Below are 24,613 nucleotides of genomic sequence, written 5' to 3' on the forward strand. Positions count from 1 at the left end.
CTTCTCTAAAGTTTTACTCTAACTCTAGACTTTTTCTCTCTCAAGCTGGCGTGGAGCAGAGGAAGAACAGTCAGCAAATCTGGCTCCTCTCAACACCTCTGACCCATCTCAGCTGCTGTGGGTTGTGTCGAAAGCGATAGCTCACAACCCACAATCTGCTGCTCTGACTTTGAAGCCATAATTGCTCATCTGCTCTCTCTACTGAACATTCATGTCTGCAATTGAATCTTCTTGTAGGACTGCCTCCCTTTTTATAACCCTCACCTGCCCACTGTGATCCTCTCAGTATCCAGGCATATCATAAAATTTATGTGATAAATCAATCTATATTAAAGAATTTGTGGCTTCCATGTCTAGCACAAAAAATACACATCAGATATTTTCTCAAAATTACCAAAAATTGTGTATTATCAAATCAGTTATTCCCATATATAAAAATGCCACTACCTCTTCATGCTTTTGGAGTTTATCCATGCAGATCTTTAATTTAGCTAGACTACTTTGACCTCAGGACAGGGAAAAAAGAGAATTTATGGCTTAATGAAGCAGACAGGGTTAAGTTCCCTTACCAGACTTTAAAACATATTACAAAGCAAGGATTATCAAGACCATCGACAAATTTTTTAAAGAACAAACATATGCATAAGAAAGTGAGAAAGTCCAGGAAACAAATTTTCTATTACTAAAGGAAAAAAATCTATTTGGTAACCAGAAGCAACAAAATGATGGGAGAAAACAGTTTGCCTTTTAATTAATGTTTGGGGGAATCCAATGCACCACTTTGGAAAAGAACTAACTTCAGATTACACTCTAATCTATGGTCCATTTTAAATAAATCAAGCTGTAGACATTAACAGAAAATTGGAAGATAAGCTCATCTATTTAATTGGCAGAGAAAATCTAAATGTACAACTTTTGATAAAACAGAGGCTATCAGGAATAAGATGAGTGGAAATCAGCTGGAAAAATTGTTTACACATTGGAAGGAATGAAAAAAAAGAGTAAAGTAACATTAGTATAGATTCCAACCTAACTAGTTATGAAGGTTATTAAATAAAACTAAACGCTCAATAATGTACCCCAATTACTCGGCCATAGTCACTCCAGTCGGCAGAGCTGTGGAAGAATCAGGATAATTTACACTCCACAGAGGATGTGGTAAGTTAATGTACTCTCTCTAGACCACAGGCTAGAACTACTCATTCATTTCTTCTTTGATTCATTGAAAGAGTTTGCTGAGTGTCCACTCTGTGCCTGGCCCTGTGCTTGGTCCGGGATTCAGAATTGGAGGAGGCCCAGTCCCTGACTCATGGTCTAGTCTGAAAAGCCCTGTGACTGAGAGATGGGTGAAGACAGTATTAACCCAGAGAACAGACACTCAACATGCCTGGAAAAGCAGGCGGGCTTCCCAGAAAGGAATCTTAAAGGGTGAACTGGGTTTGCCAGGCGGACGAAGGGACCAGAGGTGGGATATCGCATACCTCATTCAGAAATCTGCTAGTGGTTTGGTGTTAGCCCAAGTCAAGAGGGGCTTCATGTGAGTGGAGAAGAAGGGGCAGGCAGAGGCCACACCACAAAGGGCCCTCTGAAATAAGGATCATGACTCCACCTTAGGTACAATGAGATCCCAGCAGGAGCAATTAAACGAGGGAGTAGCATGATTAAATGTGCACCTGAAAAAGATCCATCTACATACATAAGAACTATCCAACTAGTTCTGTTTGTTTGGGGGTATCTAGTCAATGGAAATACCCCAAAAGAAAATAAAAGCCATTTGTCTGAAGATGTTCCCAGCAGTACTGTTCACCATAATAACGAAATGGCCAAAGTCCAAGCGGCCAACTCCAGACAAATGAGGCATGACCCACAACTTCGAGGTGCTCCCATGGGAAAGAGAGATGAATAAGCATGTTGATAATATAGGGGAGACAATGCGGGGGCCTGGAGAAAGATGAAGGGCTGTAGGGGTTTAGTGATGAGAAAACTCAGCTGGAAAGATCCAGGGAAAGTACCCTGGAAGAGGTTCCATTTAGCTGCTAGGGAGGATTAGACCGTAAAGAGAACGAGAGGGTGAGAAAGTATGCTCTAGATGGGAGAGTTAGTTGACACCTTGTGCAAAATCAAGGGACTGCAAAATCCCAACTATACGTGGGGAGCTATGAATGGTTCAGTGTGCCAGGGGTTATTGGCCTTCGCTCTGCTGTAAAACACACAAGTGAAACTTGATGCTACCACAGGCATTCCCAACTTTAGATGAACAACAACAAAAAAATCAGCTAGTAAACAAAACACTACAATTACTTATATTTGTTGCAAATCTTATGGCATGTAAGCAACAGTAGCTCATTAACAGGCCAGGGCACAGGTAAGGGAGGCCATGATGCGAAATCTCAAATGGGGCTCTTACTTCTTTCTCACTCAGGAAAGCACATAAGACTGCCAGTGAGCAAGAGTGATTAGAGGGAAAACCTGAATCTGCTCTGATTAGTTTTCAGAATTTCCTTCAAAGATCTATATATGGCCAATAGCACATGAAAAAATGCTCAACATCATCAATCATTAGGGAAATGCAAATCCAAACTATGATGAGACGCTACTTTACACCCATTAAGGTGGCAATAATTTAAAAGTTTCCAGTGTTGACAACAATGTGGTAAAATCAGAACCTTTGTACACTGCTGGTGGGAATGTAAAACGGCACAGTCACTGTGTAAAATAGTTTGGGAGTTCCTCAAAAACTCAAGCATGAAATTACCTTATGACCCAGCAATTCCGCTTCTAGCTATATACCCGAAGTAATTGATAACAAGTGCTTAAACAAATCCTTGTATACAAATGTTCTTAATAACATTATTTATAATAGCCAAAAGGGTGGAAATAACCCCCGTTATTGGAAGAAAGGACAAACCAATTGTGGTATATCCATACAATGGAATATTATTTAACCTTAAAAAGAAATGAAGCACTGATCCATGCTACAACATGCACGAACCTCAAAAACATTACACTAAGTGAAAGAAGCCAGATGCGAAAGGTCACATATTATATGATTCCATTTACATAGAATATCCAGAATAGGCAAATTAATGGAGACAAAGAGCAGTTTAATGGTTGCCAGGGTTTGGTGAGGGGCGAATGAAGGGAATAGGGGGGTGAATGCTTAATAGGATTAGGGTTTTCTTTTAGAACAATGAAAATGTTTTAGAACTAGATAGAGATTATGGCTGTGCGATGCTGTAAATGTACTAAATGCTGCTGGATTATACACAAGAAAATGTCCAGTTGTATGTTACATGAATTTTACCACAATAACAAAAGGAAAGCAGGACATCCAAACATGAAAAGGTGATTAAGTTAATAATCAGGAAAATATAAATTAAGACTACAGTAAGATTCTAATAGCTACCCATTGGAAAGGCTGAAAGTAAGCTCAGTGGCAAAGCCAACTGCTGGCGAGGATGCCAAGAAATGGGGACTCTCATACCAGGTCATGACCACGTACCTTAGAACAACCATGGTGGAAGATATGCTGGCACTGCCTGCTCAGTTGGAGGATCTGTATACCCTGTCACCCAGTACTCCACTCCTGGACATAGAACCAACAGAAATATGTGCACCTGTGCACTGGGAGTCACATACATAAATGTTCACAGACATACTTATATTAATCCAAAATGGAAAAAAACAAAATGTAATTGGAGAAAAAATGGATAAATAATGTACAGTACATTAACATAGTGGAATATTACATAGCAATGAAGATGGGGTAACTACAGCTGCATGCAATAGTCTAAGTGAATCTCAAAACAATATTCGGTGAAAGAAGCCAGACACCAAAGAAGACGTCCTACATGTATAAAGTTCAAAAGCAAGTAACATGGAACTTCAGAACTTGGGGATATATGCTTAGCTACTAAAGTTATTTTTTAAAGTGAGGAAGTGATCACTATGAAAGTTAAGATGATAGGTCCCTCTGAGGAGAGGGAGGCAAGAACACAGCAAAGGAGCACACAGGAGCTTCTGGGGGCTTTGCCATGTCTTAACCTGGGTTACATGGATGCTTGCACTGTGAGAAATCATTGGTCTTTACTTTTTCTATACACTTTTCTGAATGGATGTTACAATTCACAATCAAATAGTTTAAAGAAAAGTCAATAATTTGCATTTGTTAGCATTTTACTACTAGGAACAAATTACTTGTGACACTACCATCCCTGCCGCCACAACAACCCCGTTAACTTCTAAAATAGAGGGTATTCCAATGACACTATCTCCTTACACAACCCATTAGGGGCACAAGGAGTGAGTTGGGAGACGCGGGTCCCATTGACAAGGGTCTCTTTAAACAGGGTGGGCCAGGAAACACTCAGTGTCTGAGAAGTCTTGGGACTTTGGGTCTCGGTTTCCTCATCTGAAGCACAGAGATAATAACCATCCCAGTTCCCACCTCCTGGAGTGATCGCGAGGACTGGATGAATGAAACATGGCTGTGCTTACACCTCTGCCTGAACATATGAAGTGGTTTAGAAGTGTAAGCCTTACTAAACTGAATACAAAATTTGGTTTTCGAGAGAGGCATTTCGCATGTCTAGGAAGATTCTCTTCAGAGTCCCAAGGGATAGTAAATACTCATCAGTTGCAAATGGGTCTTCTGGGACCCTTTTTAGCTCCAGAGGGTTTCCTGGCATTCCTGCTTTACGTTATGGATGTGAATAGGACTTCCTTTGTGTTAGAAACCACGGCTCTCACCTGACATCAAGGGATCCAGCCTACGAGTGCAGGAGGAAAGAAACACCAGAGTGTGCCCCTCAGAACCTTCTTCCTTTGGGGGATAAGAGCAGCAGCAAAGCTCACAAAAGACCACAGAATCCGAAGCTGCCTTCCGCTGCTGAGTTGGCAGTACCTTATATCACATGCAAAATTGCAACGTTCCGACATGGGCCATGGTGCTGAGAAGCCAAAACTGTGCTCCAGCTGCCCTTTGATTTGCAAAAAATGCCAGACTGGACGCTCTGGCAGGAAAAGCTGTCATTTTTTTGGGTCTCGCTCCCAAGGCTTCCTCCGGCACAAGAAGAGTTAACCAAGGCCACCTACTCAATCCCCAGTTTCCTTTAGAGGGGCAGAAGTTGCTCCCCCCTCCCCCAACATCTCTACTGAGACTATGTACTAATCTCCTAAATCTAAAAGAGGTCAGAGACTACAGCTTGGAGAGCATAATTCTCCTGCAAAACTGCATGAAGAAAGGGCCGAACGAAGCAGACCTGGAGCCTGGAGATCTGGGCTTAAGCCCTGCCTTTTGAACTGGCCACTTCCTAAGCCTCTCTCATCCTCAGTGCCCTCTTCTGTAGAAATGCCTGCACTGCTTTCTAAGACAGCTATTGCAAGGATCAAGCCATAACGCCTATCAATTATTTTGTGCCCGTGTGTGGAAAGTGTATTCTTTCTAATATCTGTCTTTATCTTCACAGCATCTTTAGAAGGTAAGGTGATCTAATTATTTCCTTTTTTTTTTTTTCAGATGAGAAAATAGGCACAAGGCCATCTGTCCCGCGCGCAATTCAAACCCGCGTAGCCTTACACACCTTAACCGAAATCTGTTTTAACTAAGAGCCTGCAACCATCTCTGAGTCCTGGTGGGAAAGTGAAGTTCAGGAACGGAAGGTACCAGATACCTGGCTCCCAGCCCATAGCTTTTCCCATCACCTACGGCGCCACTGCCCGATGGATGTGACTCCCTAGGTAACAGCGCTAAGTTTGGCATCAGAGCGATTCAGTCTCGTTATCTCTGTCGCGGCAGAAGCACCAGGTGTCTCTGCTGAAGGTCATGCTTCTGTACCTGCGTCCAGAGAGGGCACCGGACCTGCCCTTACAATGCGCACGCACGATCTGAGCGCGGGCGCTGGGTGAGCGGGAGCTAACTAACTCTCCCCGCGGAGCCGCTGGTGCTGTCGTTGCGCTTCCAAAGTCCCTCTCTGCCCATCATTGGAGGGCCCGCGCCTAGTCAGACACCTTGGGTGCTCAGACACCTTGGGTGCCCAGACAGCGCTCCACCCGCCCCAGCTGCCCAGGGACCGCCATTCACCCCCTGCACGGCTCTTGAAAGCCGCGGCAGGACCGCCAGGGCGCACTGAGCGGCGAGGACTCCCTTTTATGTCCAGGAATGAAGCGCGCACCGCAGCCGCACCCGCCGCCAAAACCGACTTCCCCGGGGTGCTTACCTGTCGCGGCGCGGGATCGGGTGGCAGCGGAGAGAAGCGCAGAGACCCAAAGCAGCCACGGCAAACGCCAGCCCTGCACGTTCCTCCTGCAAGAAGTGGCCGAGGGAGAGAAGGTGAGGCGGGCAAGAGGGGCCGAGGGGGCCGGGGCGCGGGGACGCGGGTCCTACCTTGGCGCCATCTCGCGGGTCTGTGGAGCCCCGAAGGCGCGGAGCCGCTGAGCTCCACCGAGGCGAAGGGGCGCTGCGCTGCTCGCCCTTCCTGCAGGGAACAAAGGCGGCGCTGGGCAGCGGCCTCGGCGGGCAGGCTCCCGGCTTTCGGCCCGCGCCCTGAGTCACCCGCGCTCTGAAACCCGACTCCGCCGCGCCCTGCGCACCCCCGCGCGCTGCGCCGCGCCCCACCTCGGGCAGCGGCGGCGCACTCCCCCCACCTCCCGGATCTCCCCACGCCCCTTTCCCCCTCGACGGATGCGCGCTCCCCGGCCATCCGAGCGGCCTTATGTAACCTTCTAGAGAAGCCCGGCGTCCGCGCTTGTCTGGGAAAGCGGACGTGGCTCCCTCCCGCCCTCACGTCTGTCCCTGTCCGGGCTGCCCCGTGGACAAAAGCACTTTCCATTCCCGGGCCAATGGAATCCTCTCAAAGGGCCAGGGAGGCTGGAATCATTGTGATTTCCCTAACTTACTGAGGAAACTGAGGCTCAGAAAGGTGGTGCCAATATCCCAAGGTGACACAGCTGGACTGGGCTCCTGTCTGCTGTGCTCTGCCCTCCACGTTTGACCCAGGAACCCGCTTGAATGCCCCAGGGTGGCCTCATTTGGGCGGTATAAGTTGTACATACAATTAAAAGCAGCAGAGATTATTCCGATAAAAATTGTAAAAAGCACCTACTATTCCAGAGGTTTCTTTTCTATACCTTGCCTGCACCCCCGACCTCCCACTCCAAGTGTAACCTCCAGGATGGCAAGAATTTTATATATTCGTTTTGTTCTCTGCCTTAAATCATGCCTAGTAGTAGGAGATGTCAATACATTGGCTGAATCTAGGGGCACAGTCTTAAATAAGACATCACTCCAGGCACTGTGATGAGATGTGGGAGAAGTGAGCCAGTCTCGGCCTCCAAAAGCCCTCTGTGGTGTGTGGCTGAGAAAGAGAGGGCACAGAGCAGACTGTCCCACTTGTAGGGACAGAGCTTAGCAAAGGGCCTGGCACTGGCAAAACCCTCAAATGATGGCCTTTTATCACTATGTTTACCACCAGGCACAGCAGTGTAGATCTTTGAGGTAGAGTAGGCACCACTGAAGTCAACTGAGATCTGAATAGCTCTGAAGTTAGCCCAGCCTCAGGGACTTTTCTTCCTGATGCAGGAAGTAGCCAGCTGGTTTTCACTGTGTACCCCTTCCAAGAGGGAGAGTCATCACCTGCCAAGGGAAGGTAATTTGAATTAGCCCTGCAGAGGAGATGAGATGGGCATGAAGAGGATCGCTAACATTTTTTGAGCGCTGATTATGTCCCAGGCCCTGTACTGGATGCTTTGCATATGTTATCTCAATCCCCATAACAGCCCTGGAAAAGTGGTACTACGATGATGGTCATTTCATAGATGAGGAAGCTGAGGTTTAACATGTGCCCAGGCTAGTGCATGACAGGTGTCAATGTCCATGCTTTTCATCACTCAGTCATACTGCCTGTCCAAGAACAAGAGGATTAGACTCCCTCTCTACTCGCAAAAACAAATTTGCACCGGAGACACAGAGCACTCAGGCAGGAAAGAGTTAATGTCAGCCCAGGCAGCGAGGGCTGGAAAGGAGCTCTAGCTTGGGGGTCAGAAGCCTGGGTTCTGTAGAATGAAGTTGAGCAAATCCTGCCCTTGTCTGTGTGTATGTATATGTATGTGTGTGTATGTGTGTGTGTATATATATATATATATATATATATATATATATATATATCTCTTCATAATGGACATAATGATCCTGACATGGCTGGTGGCTGTGAGTCTCTATGAGATAACTTACATGCCACAATTCTCTGTCCCGTGTAAAGTGCTGTGACCATGCAAGGGGTCGGGTCTGGGGTTAACGCAAGCAGTCTTCCAGAAAAGGAAGACATCAGCATGGCTTGGAGAAGGCAGGAGAGGTTCAAGATGGGAGAAGACTTAACCCAGGCTCTGGAGTCTGCTGAGGATTTTTGGGTGGGGGGATGTAGGGGTAGAGGAAGGCAATACTCATAGGGACACATACCCAAGTAGTAAATGGATAAGAAGTCCTTGGGCTGGAGGGGAGACCAGCGGGCAGGGTGCTGCTAGAGTGCTAAGACCTTGAAAGGCAGGCTAATCGATGGGTGTGCACATGGCTGTGAAGGCCATGTGAAATCATTGGTGTTCCCTGAGCATTTTGGAATCCCAGAGCATTTACTATGGACAGGGTCCTGAGAACCAGATCCAACTATCTCCTTTCTGTCTCCATTTTATTGTTGGAGAAATTGAGGCCGAGAGAGAACATGCAGTTTACCAAGTCACCCACCCAGTGAGTGACAGATGGACAAGTCCCAGAGCCAAGGAGGGAGATGCATAAGAGGAGGGAATGGGCAAGGTCTTCAGATGTTGCAGAGTTCACACAGAGTCAGAAAATCCTCAAGGTGATCAATTCTTGGTCAGCGGAGAGACAGACCTCTTAACAAATAAGAAGTCTTAGACAAGGTAAGAATTATGAGCTTGGGTTCTGGGGATCATGCTGCCTTGGTGAATCCTGGCTCTGTTACTTATGAGCTATATGAAATGTGAGCAAATCTGTAAAATAAGAATGGCAATGGTTCCTTTCTTCTAGGCTGTTGGGAGAATGCAAGGTGTTACTGAGATATAAAGCACTTATTAGAATGTCTAGTGCAAGACAGAGCTCATTGGATATTAGCTTCTGTGATTGGTGGTGGTGATTTCTGGCCAGGGGTGTGACTGGTAAGAGAGGGACAAGACTCCAGCCCCAGCCCTCAAAGGGTTGATGTACCAGCAGCTAAAGCAGCTCTAGAGCCGGATGGCCTCACATGGAACTAACACACAGGCAAAGTACATTCTAACAAAACTGATTGATCCAGGCATCTTTCTTAATCTGTTCATATTCTCTGTAACTATGAATTCTCTCCCACTTGCAGCCGCTCTGTGCTGGACATACATACCTTATTTTATTATGAATTACTAACCAGAGGGAATTTGCCTTCTGAGTTCTATATTTCTCTATTGCTTATAAAGTACTATATCAACTGGGAATATAACTGACTTTCTTGGAACGGTGTTCCTATACTGCTTAGGAAAAGCCTCATCAACTACAATTACATAATAGTTCTATGATTGTGTAAGTCAGTTCAAACCAAATTATATTCATTAGCAATATTCGATAATAAGATGACTTTACATTAAAATTCATATTTCTGGCTTCTTTTTAAATTTGTGGGAAGCCTGGCAACATGGGGCCCTGCATTCCCTGTGCCAGCGATTGAGTGGCGTTGAGAAGGGGCTGCCGCCTTCAGTTAAGGCAATGGTCTCCAGGCGGCTACCGTCTCCACCGCTCACCGTTCTTCCCCAACACCAAGGCTAAGAATCGTTTGCCGTTTCCAATCACACATGCATTCCGCCTTTTCTCATAAAAAAGGGAAAAGTGGAATAGATGAGTGCTCAAGTCTCTGTTAAAAATGGGCAACAAGAAAAATGATAGGTAGGTAGGTAGATAGGTAGATAGATATATAGATAGATAAGATAGAGAGATGATAGATAGATGATGATATAGATAGATAGAAAGATAGATAGATAGATAGATAGATAGATAGATAGATAGATAGATAGATAGAAAGAAAGATAGATAGAAAGAAAGATAGATAGATAGATAGATGATAGATAGATAGAATATGTTCACACCATGTTTCAAGAAAGATGTGAAAGAGCATATTTCTACACATTTAATATATAAATAAAGCATATCTACCTTGAAAAAAATGAAACTAAGATGCCATTATGAAACAAATCTGGTCCCCCTCAGTTCTGTATGTTAGCTGAAGGATGAAAGCATAGCTCTGTTTTGATCAGTGAGTTCAGCTGTGGTCCGTTTTATCCGTCTAAGATACATATGCATAAGATTTCTTTTCTAGCCTGGCAGGGACAGCCTACGTGCACATTTCATATGTTGTTGGTTCTCCGTAAGTATCTCATGATATCCAATTCACTGGAATCTAAAGATGGAAGTACCCAAAGCACAATTCTCCCCTTCAAATGACTGGAAAGAGATGCACGTTAATATTCTTAATTTTATACCTACTTTACCTTGGAAGCAAGGCCATGCTCATAGGCAGTAGGGCTCTTATTTTGGAGTTAGGCATGGAAGTGGGAACTGTGAACTCAGACTGAGGGAGGCCAAGGGAGGGTGTCCAACTGAAAGCTGGAGGGGGTCCAAATGCTTCCAGCCACAGGTGTGAGAGGGATGGGGACAGGACGCCAAGCCAGGCTTTCACCTCCTGCCAGACTGTGTTTTGAGAGTTTAAGCGATTTCCTTCCATTCAATATGAAGTTGTGGAAATAGCCAAGAGTAAGCTTCATGTCATACGAACCTGGTCTAAATTGTTTACTGCAGCTTCAGTACAGTTTGTGAGATCGGGACATGTAGAGACGTGGGAATCTTCTGTCCCGACTCCTCCAGAACTCAGCTAAATTAATGTGCTGTTCCATTATCCTATAATCCACCCAAGTGTCCCAGAAAACTCAGTCTCCAAACGATTCTCCAGACTGTCTCGAGCAGCAGGAAGGGGCACAGAAATCGGTGAAAACCATCACAAATTTTGGTTCAGGAAGAAGTTACCAAGCACGTAATTCACGTCTTTCTGAACCTGTTTCTTCAGTGCAGGAGGGGAACACTTTCCCCGTGGACCTGTGGTGAGGAAGTTCTCAGGAGGCACCTGAAGCTTGAAGAAGTCTTGTCTGATTTCTAGAGCAGAAAAAGCAAAATAGCCTTCACTAGCTGACTAGAAAAGACTTTACTGGAATAGCCAGAGAGGAGGGCTGCCTTTTGAGTAATCAAGAGAAAACAATGACAATTTAAACCCACATCTGCCTTCAAGGGAGGACCCTTCTGTTCTGATGGGCACCTGGATGATTTTGGATATGCAAAGGAGGAAGAGGGCTGAGTGGAGCAAGTTTGTTCCACACAAAAGAGAAAAATGAACTTGAAAATCTGATAATCCTAGAGGGAAGAGGAGAAGAAGAAAAGGAGGGAGGGCGTGTCGGACACTCTTAGGTGCCACTCTCTCAGTGCCCTGTCCCTATCGCCACTGCCTTTCCCATTCGTGTGCACTGTAGGCGTGATTTTCCAGTCACCAGCTCCTGCTTACCGTTACCTGGGCATTCTTCTGACTGTTGGAGCCTACTCTGCCCAAAGCACAGCAAACCTGCAGTGCTGGAGAGCTAACACCCACCCCAGCAGCTCTCAAGTTGGTAGGAACTCCTAGGCACCCAGAGTCCCCTGTCCCCTTCACAGTCCCTTGTTCCATGACCACACTGAGCACGTCTGGCTTCCTGCCCCAAGGCCTCCCTATTGATGCTTACATGCTGCATGATCCACCCAGTGTGAGCAACCTGAAAGTAAGTACAGTGGAAATAACACCCTGCAAAGCAAATGTTTAGGCAAATACATTTTTCTCCCTACTTCTCCCAGGTGTACTGTCCCAAGAGAGTGTTTTATAAGGCATCTCAGAAGAAGGTCTCACAAGGTAGAGTAATCAATCATCTATCTAATGCCCCCCGGCCAGCTCTTCCTTTTTCTGTACCTCACTCCCTTTTCTTCACATCTGCTCCCTAGGATTTTACTCCCTAATACCATAGATACACCTAAGACTACTGGCTAGGTGTTGAGGATAAGATAGGTGATGAAGCTTATCTCTCACTCTCCTACGCTCATGTATCTTAACAGGTAGCTGTCACTTGCATCTTCCAGGTCCAATCAGAATGATGTCATCAATAGTGCATGTGACCTGCACTATGATCTGTGCCATGTCAGGATGACAAGGTCTCTATGGACTATAGCAGAACCGAAGAGTTAACATAGCCCTGAAGCAAAAAAGTATTACTCTTCTCCTTGCCGTATGAAAGCAAAGTGCTTTTGATTTTCCTCACTGATAGGGGTAGAGACTGCATTTGCCAGATCATATTGCATGCCAAGTGCCACAGGTTGTGTTGTTATATACCAGTAAAGATATCACATCTGCCATGGCAGTTGCAATTGAGGCTACCATGTGGGCAAGTTTATCCACTATTATTCTCTACAACCCATTTGGTTTTTGCAAGGTCCATGCAAATGAATTTGTGGAAATATAATGAGACCCGCCATCCCACACCATTTAAGTTTTAACAGTGGTTTTAATCTCTGCAGTACTTCTGAGAGGTGGTAGTACTTTTTATTTACTCTTGGAAATTAAGAAAAGGAGGTATTTTCAAGGACTTCCACTTGACCTTTTCTATGAGACTACACAAGTCAAATAGCTAACATAAGGGTTCTGCCAGAAGCTAAGTATATTTATCCCATATATTTGAGAAAAAGCCAAATAGACCTAGAAAGCACAAGCAAATTATGTGAACAGGTAGCTCAGACTCCCATATCATCTACCACTTTGTACCAATACCCCTTCTTCAACTCATAGGTGGTTTCCTACAACCACAAACAGAGAAGAAAAGAACTTGGGTTGCTTCATGTGGGCAATGTGATATGTGGGTGCTAGTTAAAAACACACTGTCTCTGTATTGCAGCCATTTCAGGGATGGCCCTAAAAGACAATCATGAAGAAAATCCCTTCCAGTGGGTAGAACTATAAGAAGTACACTTGGCCAACCACTTTGAGAGGGAAGATGTGTTCTGAGTTACAGATATACATAGATGCCTGAGCAGGGAACAAATGCCCTGGATGTTGGCCAGGGACCTGAAAGATAAGGATAGATGATTGGGGACAAAAAGGTCTAGAGAAGTGTTATGTGTATTGACCTATGAGAATGGGCAGAAAATGTGTTTTGCGTGTGTGTGTGTTTCACAATGCTCACCAGAGACCACCCACCACAGAGGAGGCATTCGACAACCAGATGGACAGAGTGACTCACCCTGTGAATGCCTGTCGGCCTCTCTCCTTGGCTACTCCAAAGCTGACATGGTAGAGCCTTAAAGTGAGTGACAATGATGGCAGGGATAAATGATAAGCAAAAGCAAACATCATGGGCCCATCCCTTTAAAGCAGATCTAGCTACTGACACTGTGGCATGCCTAACCTACCAACAGACACTGAGTCCTCAATATGGCATCATTATTCATAGAGACTAGCCAGGCATTTGGTGACAAGTTGATTTCTCCAGACCACTTCCTGAGCAATTATTCCTCACCAGCATGGACACTCATCTGGATATGGGTTTGCTTTCCCTGATCAAGTGCCTCCGCCAGGACCACCATCCAAAGACTTGTAGAATGCTTGATTATCAACATGGTGACCCATACAACCTTGCCTCAGATGAAGGGAACTATTTATGGCAAAGAAGTGTGGCAGTGGGTGAATGACCAAGGAACTCACTAGTTTTAGTATGTACCACATCACCGAGAAGCATCTAGCTTAATACAATGATGGAAGGACCTGTTAAAGACCAGCTAAGGCACCAGCTTAGAGACAACATGGTGCAGGGTTGTGGCTCTCTCCTCCAGAAAGTAGAACCCATGGTCAAAATATGGTACTATGTTCCCAATAGCTAGAATACTTGGGTCTAGGACCCAAAGGATAGGACTGAGCCCTTTCATCCTCTCTCCCAGTGATCCACTGAAACCTTAGGCTCTTATAGGTAGAGGTGCTGATTTTCAGGGGAATTATTCTTCTAGGGGACATAATAAGGTCACTGAACTTGAAGCTGAGACACCTACCTGGTCACTTTGAGCTGCTCATGACAATTAGCCAGCAAATAAAAAAAAGAGTGGCTGTATTGGTAGGGATAAGGAACCTGATTACCACAAGAAGTGTAACGTCAACTACCTTATGTGGGTAGAAAGGAACTCAGGTAATTTCTTGGAGATTTCTGGTGCAATCATATTCCATAATGATGGTAAATGGGCAAATGAAACAATCAAAGCAACTAAGAGACCAGACTATTTAAAGATAAAGGTCCAGTCACCTCACAAAGTAAGCAACTCAGACTATCTAAAATGTGGGCCATGAATAAAGGAAATCTAGAATGGGCAACAGAGGAGGAGGATGGGACTGGCTATAGCTAGGAGACTATAGCATGTTTTACTAACTCTCCTCTCTAAAATCTTTTCAGAGATTTCGGTTGGCTATGATCTCGAAAGGGACTCTGACCGATTGGACTTGCACCTCTCCTCTTGAAAAATAAGTGAGAACATCTTATTCTCACAAAGTTGAAGGCCCCATATATAGGAGCTGGATCTATTGGGAGAACACGAACAAACCCAAGTGGTCCAAGGTCTAATGCACCTCTTCGAATCTTTTCAGCGTTACCTGCCTCCACAGCCATTGCTGCAGAAATCAATTCAGGATGGACTCCAGCCAGCCACGGCCACAACCTGACGTGCTTTAATTTAGACCCACATTGTGTACCTGTCTCCTCCTGCTTTTGGACTTCTCCATCGATCCTAAAGCAGAATTCATTTAGTGCCCACACACAAGCAACTTGGAAATGCCAATGAAATAATATGTGGCAAACACTTGAATAATGGGAGGTAGAAACAATTGAAGAGCTATTTCTCCCTTCCTCTCCCAGATGAACCACCCTGAAAAGCCACTTCTCAAAAAAGAATCCCACAAGAATGAGAAATTATTTACATCTGATACCTATTTGCTCTTTCTCCTTCCCTGCCTCATCCTCCCACCCCCCACTCCTGGGGTTGCACTTTTTAAGAAAATATCACAGGTGTCTTTACCTCAAGCTTTGCTTTTTATAACCCAGGTTAAGAGAGAGAAGTAAGAGCTTATAGGCATCATCAAGATAGAGGCCAGAAGCTCCGTATGATGAAGCAGCCAGTGAAACATTTCCAACATGGATGTGCCCCAGAACATTTGAGAAATCTTAAATCCAATGTTCAGTTTGGAGTTGTTTGCATTCCAGCGACAGAAACGCCTTCTGCAATTCTCTGTCCCCCAGCAACAACAACAACAGAAGCCTTCAATCAAGTTTCCCAAACACACAAATGCTTTGTGAAAGTGGGGTTCTATGGATATCAACTGAGAGATGAATTCCATGTCTTAGTCAACGGAACAGAACAAAGGCTGCCCACATCAGACAGTGTGATGAGCTATAACCAGAATTTAGTACAAAAAAAAAAAAAAACAAACAAACAAAAAACAAAAAAATGCAGCAGCAGTTCATAAGTACATTAGAGAATTTGCGTAGATATTGAAGATGATTTTGGGTTTCTAACAGTTACAGAATAAAGGGAGGCAGTAGGCATTTCCAAGGGTCAGAGAGGATTTCATCTAACATCTGACATATGAACAATCTAAAGTATCCAAAATCATACCTATACAATATGTTTAAATTCATGGACTGTCCCTTACTGACTGTGTCATCTTGAGAAAGTTACTTAACCTCCCTGTGCCTCAAGTGTCATGCATGAATTGAAGAATCATTCTAATATGGAGTTGTTGAATGCATCAAATTAAATGACTCAGGTACATAGTTCACTAAGTATTCTTCCATTTTATTATTTAGTGTGTTCATCTGTCTAATATAAATAAAGGACCCAGATTTGTAGCCATAAAATATCAGATCTAGAAGAGTGCTCACAGATCTTCGAGCCAGCCTTAAACTCATGCCCGAAGGCAGGAAGGGGCTTTTTTTCCAGAGCCAGTTAGCCTGGGGCGAAGCCAAAGCCAAGAGCTCTGATGCCTGGACTGTATTCTTTTCTCTCCCTTTTGGGGCTCCTGCCGAATTTCCCCATGCGTACAGAATCAAAACCATTACAAATTGGAAAGACAATAGGAAGTGAATGTTTCATTCTTGTATGCTTCCAAGTCTCTGTGCACTTTGCTAAGTGCTGTCCTAGAGATATCACTTTGCCAATCAGCATTAGTCAGCCATGGTCCAAACTAGTGTTTTTTTAAACCTGTGGTCTACATGCATCAGAATCATCTGTGGGGAGAGTGTTAAAAGTGCAGTTTCTTAGTCTCCACTCAACTCCTACCAAATCAGAATGCCTGCAGGCAGAACCTGAAAATTGGAATTTTAAGAAACTCCCCTGGTCTATCTTATGCACACTGACGTTTCATTGCTATTGGCCTCAAACCTCACACCTATATTTTTCATGGTGCCTGGTTCCTAAACTCTATTTTGGCATTTCTTGCATTAGGAAACTTCCTTGTTCAAATGTAATCCCCCACACTGATGCATTTTCAGTTTCTGGCTCAGAGAGACTGCCAAGACCTCTCTTGGATGGATTTTTCCCATTCACCAGACCCTTGAAAGAGAAAGAGATCTTGTGTTCTATTGAGTAAAGGTCTTTAGAATCCAAGATTTTGGGGAGAAAGCAGCCCAGAACCAGAAGAGACCTTGCACCTGATCCCAGGCTGAATCCAATCAGTCTTTGCTGTGCAAGTTTAAAGAGATAAGACAGCTAGGGGATCCCTTGGGTACCATTTAGCTAGAGAAAGATGCCTATTAGAGTGGATGTGGGTTAACTCCACACCTGTGGGCTGCCTGCCTTCCATCCTGCCCCTAATCCCTCATTAATACCACATAATGGCTGTCATTTCTCCAATATCTGTAAAGAGAGCATGGTGAATGTGGAGGTGCTAAAGTTAATTGCTACTTTGTCTCACGGAGGATGAGAGTTGATAAACATGTCTTGGTGATAAGCCAGAGAGGGCAGGACATGAAATAGGAGCTTCATCACTGATTAAGGACTGATGCGCCCAAATGGCAGGGCCGCACCTTGCTTTTGAGAGTGGCCAGTGGTACAGCTTACAAAACATATAATCCCCCCACCCCTCCCCTGTTATGAGCCACACCGCCTTCAGTCCTGGCTCTGCTGAGCTTGACTGCCAAGCAGCAGGCGTGGTCTTGGATCAGCAGTAGGTTGCAGCTTCCTCTTTCTTCAACATTATAGGTTCGAGTGTTTGGTCAGTGATACTCCAAAAGGGTATTTGGAGATGTCTGTGTAGGGAAATTTCTTTTGTCACAATGAATGGGGATGCTATTAGCATTTGGCAGGCGGAGGCAGGGATACTAAATTCTGTATCACAAGAGGCAGTGTACACAATAAAAAAATATCCCAGCAAAAATGTCAGTCGTGCCTTACTGAGAAATGCTAGCAGCTTGTGGCTTTCAAACTTTTTTGACCAAGACCCTTGGTCTCACAATCCCATAAACACATACTTCTGAAACAAAGGTTTCATATGTTTCATATTTGTCCTTCCTATATGCAATAAACTCAGGTATTTTCTACTCTATTCTGTTCTGTTCCAGTGGATTAAAAAAAAAAGCTGATTATAACTGTAAAATAGATTTCATAATCTATTTCATAACCTATTTCATAACCCATATTAGTGTGTGATTATTTCAAAATTCTTAATCAGTACCAGCGAGTGGTAATATGAAGTGAATCTCACTGCAAGAGTCATTTGTCTACTCTCAACAACACTACATGACTTAAAGAAGCTCGAGGCTAAAGTGAAAGCCCCAGTGACTGATGAGCTAGATTAGTCTTACTCTGTCTCCCAAAACCAGATGCCCAAAGAAAACAAATAATTGTCCATTGTTGAGACCCATAGTTTTTACAGGATCCTGTGCTGGGGCAGGACGCCCATGTGCTTTGCGTCTCCCCACAGTGGAAATGGATGGATCCATCCCATTCATAGGCACTTGAATCACAATGGACAATGGACCTAGCCCCAGGGGAAGTTGGGGTGAGGGTGGTCTGGGAACCCTGAATTAAGCCAAAAGGCCTTACGTGAATATTTCTTACCTTCTCTGAAAAACACAGCCTTGCACCTACGTCAGATGGGCAGCCTGGCTCTCCAAACCCATCCAAACTTCCCTGCCACTGTGCGCCAGCAGGCTGGTTTCTAATGGGGCAGAAGTACAAGAACTGATGCCTCTCAGGAGGCCGAGGGCAGAGCCAGGCTCAAGGGGTGGGGCCTGTGACACTAGTTGGTGGGACAACCAGCCCCCCTTTCGCCACCACCTGCTCGCTAAAGTCAGTCACAAACTGAGCTGATCTGTTCTTCTACCAATATTTTTACCAGACTACAGTCATATCAACATATTACTTTAAAAGATACCACTTTCAGAAAATGTGGCCCTCCCCCTGTTTCCCTCTCTATCTTGTTTTATGTTTTTCTCACTTCTTGAATTTTGAGACCCAGTGTTCTCCTCTTTAGAGTCCTTAAATAAAGTGCCACATTCCCTCTGCAGGAACCCAGTTCCACCTGGAATACGGACGCCCCGTCTAACCCTCCCCGTACTGCTCCAGGCCCCAGGGAGCCCAGCTCCGCCAGGGCTCCTACTCTTAATGACATATGGTATTTCAGATGTTCTACCACCAAAAAGCTGACAAGATAAAATGTTGGCTGGCACTGGCCTGAGCGGGTCTGTGTTCTTACAATCTACACAAGATTATGACAACTCACATATGTAGGAGACTTTATAGTTTCCTTGTTTATGTCCTGTGATCATCACAAAAAACCTAGCAATGTCAGGGCACATATCCCCCCATTTTAGAGGAGAGAAAACCGAGACTCAGAGGGGTTAAGCTAACTTTCTCAAGGGCGGTAATAACGGGCGGAGCTGGAACTTGCGCTCTGGTCTCTGGCCTCACATTCATATTGTACCCACATCCCACTCACTCCGCCACCTCAGTAAAGCACCCAGGCTGTGTTCAGGACTTCGTCACCTACCTTGCTATCCAGGTGTGATACGTGAGAGGACAACTGGGAGGAGTCACAGGAGTCTCCTGAGACTTCTTCGGGAGGGATAAGTTTAAGGTGAGTCCAGGGAAATCCCAACACGCATTTCTCATCACCTCAACATTTGTGCTTCACAGATGATATTTGTCACGAGGGACTATCATTGTTGATGTGGGTGGCTTGCTGTTGGGTCGGGATCAGCCCTTCAGACCCCCAATTCCGACAGCTGCCTGTGGTCTGTGAATGAAGAGGAAAGATTAGAGCTGGCATTGGCATCTTCAGCAGATAAGACCATGTCTGAGAAGGAACAGCATTCTAGAAGCAGCCAGCAACTCATGTGCAGAATGGTGAAATTAGAGGCGATGGTTGACTCCAGGGTTGCTCTTAGTCTGTGGCTGCTGTGAAGGAGTGAGTGGCCTCTCCACATCAGAAATTCCCGAAAGCAGGAGGTATTAAGCCCGGGGAAATGGCTGATGGCTATACTGATCACGTGAGTCATCAAGAAAAAGGTTAAATTGTGCATTCTCTCTAGAAAAGCTTAGACGTGTAAAACACCTCAGAAAAGACTCTCGCCAAAATCAAATCAAATAAGAAGTAATTTTATTTTTTTTTAATTTCAAAGGCAAGTTTTAGTGACTTCAAAAATTATTGTAACAGCTCTTTGCCCATATTTTTACATACATGTGTTACAGGAATTTTTTTTGAAGCCACATTTCCTCTTTTATGTTTGTGAACTTCATGAAATGGAACACCTACCTTCTTCAAAAGATACTTTGAAGCCATAAAAATGTTCATAAACTTTGACTCAATAATCTCCTTCTGGGAAGCTAGCCTAAGAAAATACCCTGAAATATAGAAAAAGCCATATGCAGAAAAATAGTCATCAAAGAGTTGCTCAGTGAAAAACTGGAAGCAGCCCAAATATTCTCAAAGGGGCGGGAGGATGGTAAAATAAATTATGTATAAGCCTTCAAGAGATATTCTGTAACCATTGAAAACAATGGCTCCGAAGTTTATGAAGGAGCATAGAAATACTTGTGACAAAATTATAGGGTGAAAAAAGTCTGAAAGATATTTGCACATACATGATTTGTAAAAACAGGAGGGAAACATAAATATATAGTTGCCACACTGTCAAAGTGGTAGGCTTATGGATTTTTACCTCATTTTCAAATTTCTCTACTATTCTAGTATATCTCTTCTTAAAAAAAAAAAAAATTCAAGCCCTAAAAAAAAAAAAAAAAAAGAGAGAGAGAGAGAGAAAAGAAAAAAGAAAGAAAGAAAGAAAAGGCAATAGATGCTAATAATGCTTTCAATAAGAAGAAACATCACTAGTAGAGAGGGTAGGTGAGTAAGTTGAGATGGGAAACTGTCCATCTTATTGTCCAAATTATTAAGTGTCTTTAGAATGCTTTTGTGTTTTGGGAGAATAAGTATAAAATATATACAAAAAGCAAACATAAAAATATACTTTTGTTCGAGGCACAAAAAACACAAATCATATTATTGCAGAAACCGTTCAGGGCTTAAAGATTCCTCTATTTCTGTGTTTTCATGTTGCTATGGATCCACTTATAAGGGGCTATCTGTCAAGGAACATTGAAATGATGCTTGATATCTCTCTACATTTTTTATTTCATCGGTAGTACTCAACAAGCCATGATCAATTAGATATGATGTCAGATTTAGAAAAGAAATCTCATTTCTCCCTCCACCATCCAGGACATTTAGAATCATGGAAGAATTGGAAGGAACCTCAAACTCATTCAAGGAGATATCTCCCTGGCAGGCCCCATGCCCCAGTGATGTGGGCTTGGAGTTGAATGTGCAGGGTCCCAAACGCACTATATAAGGGTGAATCTGGAATCAACATGCCACCCAAGGACAACATGAGGCCAATTTACAAAAATGAAAGAAAAATCACACATCTAAATCCAAATCCCTGCCAAGGGCAAACTGGAAATGTAAAGCAAAGGAACATAGTTCTTACCACAATTTTTTTAAAAGGGACATAAAGGCATCTATTTGAGTTATCTATTGTTGCTTAACAAACTACTCTAAAACTTAGCAGCTTGCAACAAAAAACCATATTTTTATTGTATTTTCTGGTTTTACAGGTCAGGAATTTAGACAGGACTGGCTGAGAAACACTTTTCCTCTTCATGGTGTCTGAGGGCCCTGAGTGGTACTCAGCTGGCGAATGAGTCTAGAGGACCCAAGGATTCCCTCGCTCAGGGAGGCTGGCAGGCTGGCCTCAGGTAAATCTGCTGACCACAGCTCCTGCATCAGGCACTCTAGCCCGGCAGCCTCCTCGGCGTGGTCAGAGCTTTTACGTGGCAGTTGGCGTTTCCCAGAGCAAGCGTTCAAATCGACCTAGACCAAAGCTGTGAAGCTTCTTGCAACCTAGCTCAGAAGTTCCAGAACATTACCTCTGCCACATACTATCGGTCAAACAATCGCTAAGGCCAGAACAGGTACAATGGCCAGTATTTAAACTCTACCTCTCAATGGGAGAGCTAGCAAAGAATTTGTGGTCCTCTCTGATCTACCACAGCATCATTTTATAAACATTAAACGGGAAAAATTTCGGGTAGGAAGCAGTGCAGACAAAGGCATGGAGTTCATGCTTACATTGCTGGAGATGGTATAAATCAGTATGACACTTTGAGAAGTCACATTGTTGATATGTACAGAATACATAAAATCATTCATCTACTTTGGCCCCCCAGCCTCACTCCTGGGCATCTATCTATCTCAAAGAAGTAACTATACAGAGACACGAAAGATTTACTGTTATCTATCAGAGAGACAAAAATAGATAAAATCTAAAAGTCCAATGGCAAGAGAATGACTAAAGCTTAACATCACTCTGGAAGAGTAAGTAGCTATTAAGAATGTTAATTATAAAAGTTTTACATGGAAAATATTTACAGCGTGGTATTTAAAAACACAAAAGTTTATGTGCATGTAAATAGGAACCATTAGGGAGCAGACAGGGATAAAAATTGTTTTATTAGGGTAATAACATTTGATCACTATTTTTCTTTTTAAATGTTTTCCTTTAAAATAAGAGGGAACAGAGAAATATGTTAAACAACATGATGGGGGATGCAAACAGCAAAATCCAGACTGTGGGACACTATATAGCTAAATGACCACTTTTCTTCAAGTAAGTTACAAAGGAAAAAACAAAGAAGAAGGGGAATCTAAAAGCTTAAGTAAAACTTAAGAAATTTGTCAACCAGTTGGAATGTGTGGGTATTATTTCAACCTTATTCCAAACAAATGAAATGTAATGACAGCATTCAAGAGGTTGGGAAGGATTCAACTCTAGACTTTTGTTCATATTAAGTAATTATTGTTTATCTTGTTAAAGATGATATGGAAATGTGGTTATTTTTTAAGTCCTTTTAGGGATAAATGTAGAAATGTTTACAGATTAAATGATATGGTATCTGGGATTTGCTTCAAAAAAATCTGGAAGTTTGGGGAGCGGTGGGCGGGGTGAAAATGAGATGAGATAAAGAGTTAGTAGGTAAACAGGGGCGATGGTTGGGGCGGTCGCATTACACTGCTCTTTTCTGTATTTCTTTGAAAGTTTCCACAATAAAAAGGGGATTGTTTGTTTGTTTCCATGTTTTTTAAGGTTGTTCAATGAAGGGACAAGCCAAGCTGCCTTGCAGCCATGAATCTGATAGCGGTGTGAGAAGGATCCCGGGAGGAGCCTGGGGACACGGAAGGCCTGAACCAGGGGAACAGTGGGGATCTTAGTGACCTAAACAGGTTCTTACAGACAGAAACCTGGCCCTGGACCCAGGTGGGCTGCTTTGAGCCCCACACCCTCTCAGAGTCTCAGCTTCCTCAGCCATTATCCCGGGATAAAGATCTCACCTCCCACAGTGCTTTGAGGCTCCACTGAGAAGCACCGTGAAGATGTTTGACACCCATTGTGAGCAGAAAGGCTGCTGGGAGCTATGTGTATATTATGAGCAGAAATAAGGCACAAGCTCCCCGGCCTGTCCTGGTCTGCGAGTGGACACACAATGACCTCAGCTGCTGCTGATTGAGTGGCTGATTAACTGGTCAGGGCACAGAAAGGGAGGCTATCTATGTCTGAAGCCAGAGTCCTAGAGAAGAGCCCAACAGAGCCCTTGCCATCACCACTTGACGGCAAGTCCTGGGGGATAAGAGCTATTCTGTCCTTGACCTTTGGCTAAAGAGTAAAGGGACCTGAGAACTGTAGAGGGCCGTGAACTATTAGCAAGGCTAGGTCCAGGGCTCCAGGTGTGAAGGACAGAGAAGAGCCAACTTTAAGGCACACTTCAAGGCACAGAGGGAGACTGTGCCTTCAGGGGACTGACTGTCTACATTCCCAGTACTCTGGGATGAGGGCGCTGGAGGAGAGTTTCTGGACATCTTAGAGAGCAATAAACTGCCTTGAGCAAGAGGGAGCTCCCTGGGACTGGGGGGAGCGACCAGTGGATGTAACCAGGGTTTGGGACTCTCGACTCTTTCCCAAGGATGAAGGCGACAAGCCTGGCATTAAATTCCAGCTGTGCCACCTGACAGCCGGGTGCTCTTAGGAAAGTCATTTCACTCCTATGACCAGCAGTGTGTCATCTACTAAGTGAAGAGAGTCATACCTGTCTCATAGGATTATTAAGCGGATGAATCTAGGCTGGCATCGGGAAGACCTTTAATATCCATCCAGTCGCCCTCCAGACAGAATGCTGGGCTGCTGCTGTCTCCATATTCTAAGCAAGGGTCTCACGCCAAGGGAGACATTCAGGATTCAGAAGCATCATACAGGGGGAAGGCAGTGGGCTTTCGCCCAGAACTCACTCTCTCTAAAGCAGGGTTTTTTCAATCCTGGCTGCCACTGGCATCACCTGGGGGGTTTCAAAATTGCTGGAGTCTGATCCCATCCCCAGAAGATCTGATGTGCTTGGTCTGGGGTGTGGCCAGGGGCAAAGAGATTTTTAGAAGCTCCCAGAGTGACTCCAATGTGCAGCCAGGGCTGAGAATTCCTGCCATCGGTCTCATGATACTCCCGATTAAGACCAAGCGAATGAATAAAATCAACTTCCTTACTGCACTTTAGGGGCAAGTGCAGCTGGGTAGGGGGTCTTAGGGTCCAAAGATTTGGGAGATTAAAGAAAAATTTAACCCCTCGGACATGAAGGTCAACTCTGGTATGTTGTCACATGCTTAGAGCTTGGAGAAATTCTTGAGCCTGGTTTAAGTTTGCTTTTTTTTTTTTTTATAACATGGTGAATAGCTCTGTGTTGGGTTTCTACCTCCCCTTCACCCCCCCTTTATTTTGCAATGAGCGTTTTCAAAGGCTTGAAAATTTTGATGTACCGTGTCCCTCTGATAAAGATGTCTAAGAATAAATTAGAAAACATTTGAAATATATTGAAATATATTTAGAAAAACATGCCATTTTGTATTACAAAGATTGAGGGTCTATAGAAAGC

The 24,613-nt window shown here is 44.1% G+C and overlaps 1 protein-coding gene and 1 long non-coding RNA gene across 3 annotated transcripts in view; one reads left to right on the forward strand and one right to left on the reverse strand.

Annotated features, from left to right (window-relative positions):
• The window catches only part of COL15A1 (collagen type XV alpha 1 chain), a 95,651-nt gene extending 89,076 nt beyond the window's left edge, over nt 1-6,575 (reverse strand). The window contains exons 1-2 of one of the 2 annotated variants that reach the window (XM_036239127.1): nt 6,386-6,575; nt 6,219-6,304 (exon numbers count right to left, since the gene is read on the reverse strand). In XM_036239127.1, the coding sequence (XP_036095020.1) occupies nt 6,219-6,304; nt 6,386-6,396 (97 nt within the window). In that variant the 5' untranslated portion in view covers nt 6,397-6,575. The remainder of the gene's footprint in view (nt 1-6,218; nt 6,305-6,385) is intronic. The other variant, XM_016146298.2, reaches the window with a different exon arrangement.
• LOC118615042 lies at nt 5,914-15,915 on the forward strand. Its single transcript, XR_004956303.1, has 3 exons — nt 5,914-6,331; nt 12,188-12,313; nt 14,539-15,915. It is a non-coding gene; the product is annotated as an uncharacterized LOC118615042 (long non-coding RNA).
• The last annotated feature ends 8,698 nt before the right edge of the window (nt 15,916-24,613 follow it).

This window comes from Rousettus aegyptiacus, unplaced genomic scaffold (genome assembly GCF_014176215.1).
Source record: "Rousettus aegyptiacus isolate mRouAeg1 unplaced genomic scaffold, mRouAeg1.p scaffold_m13_p_3, whole genome shotgun sequence".
Taxonomy (NCBI): Eukaryota; Metazoa; Chordata; class Mammalia; order Chiroptera; family Pteropodidae; genus Rousettus; species Rousettus aegyptiacus.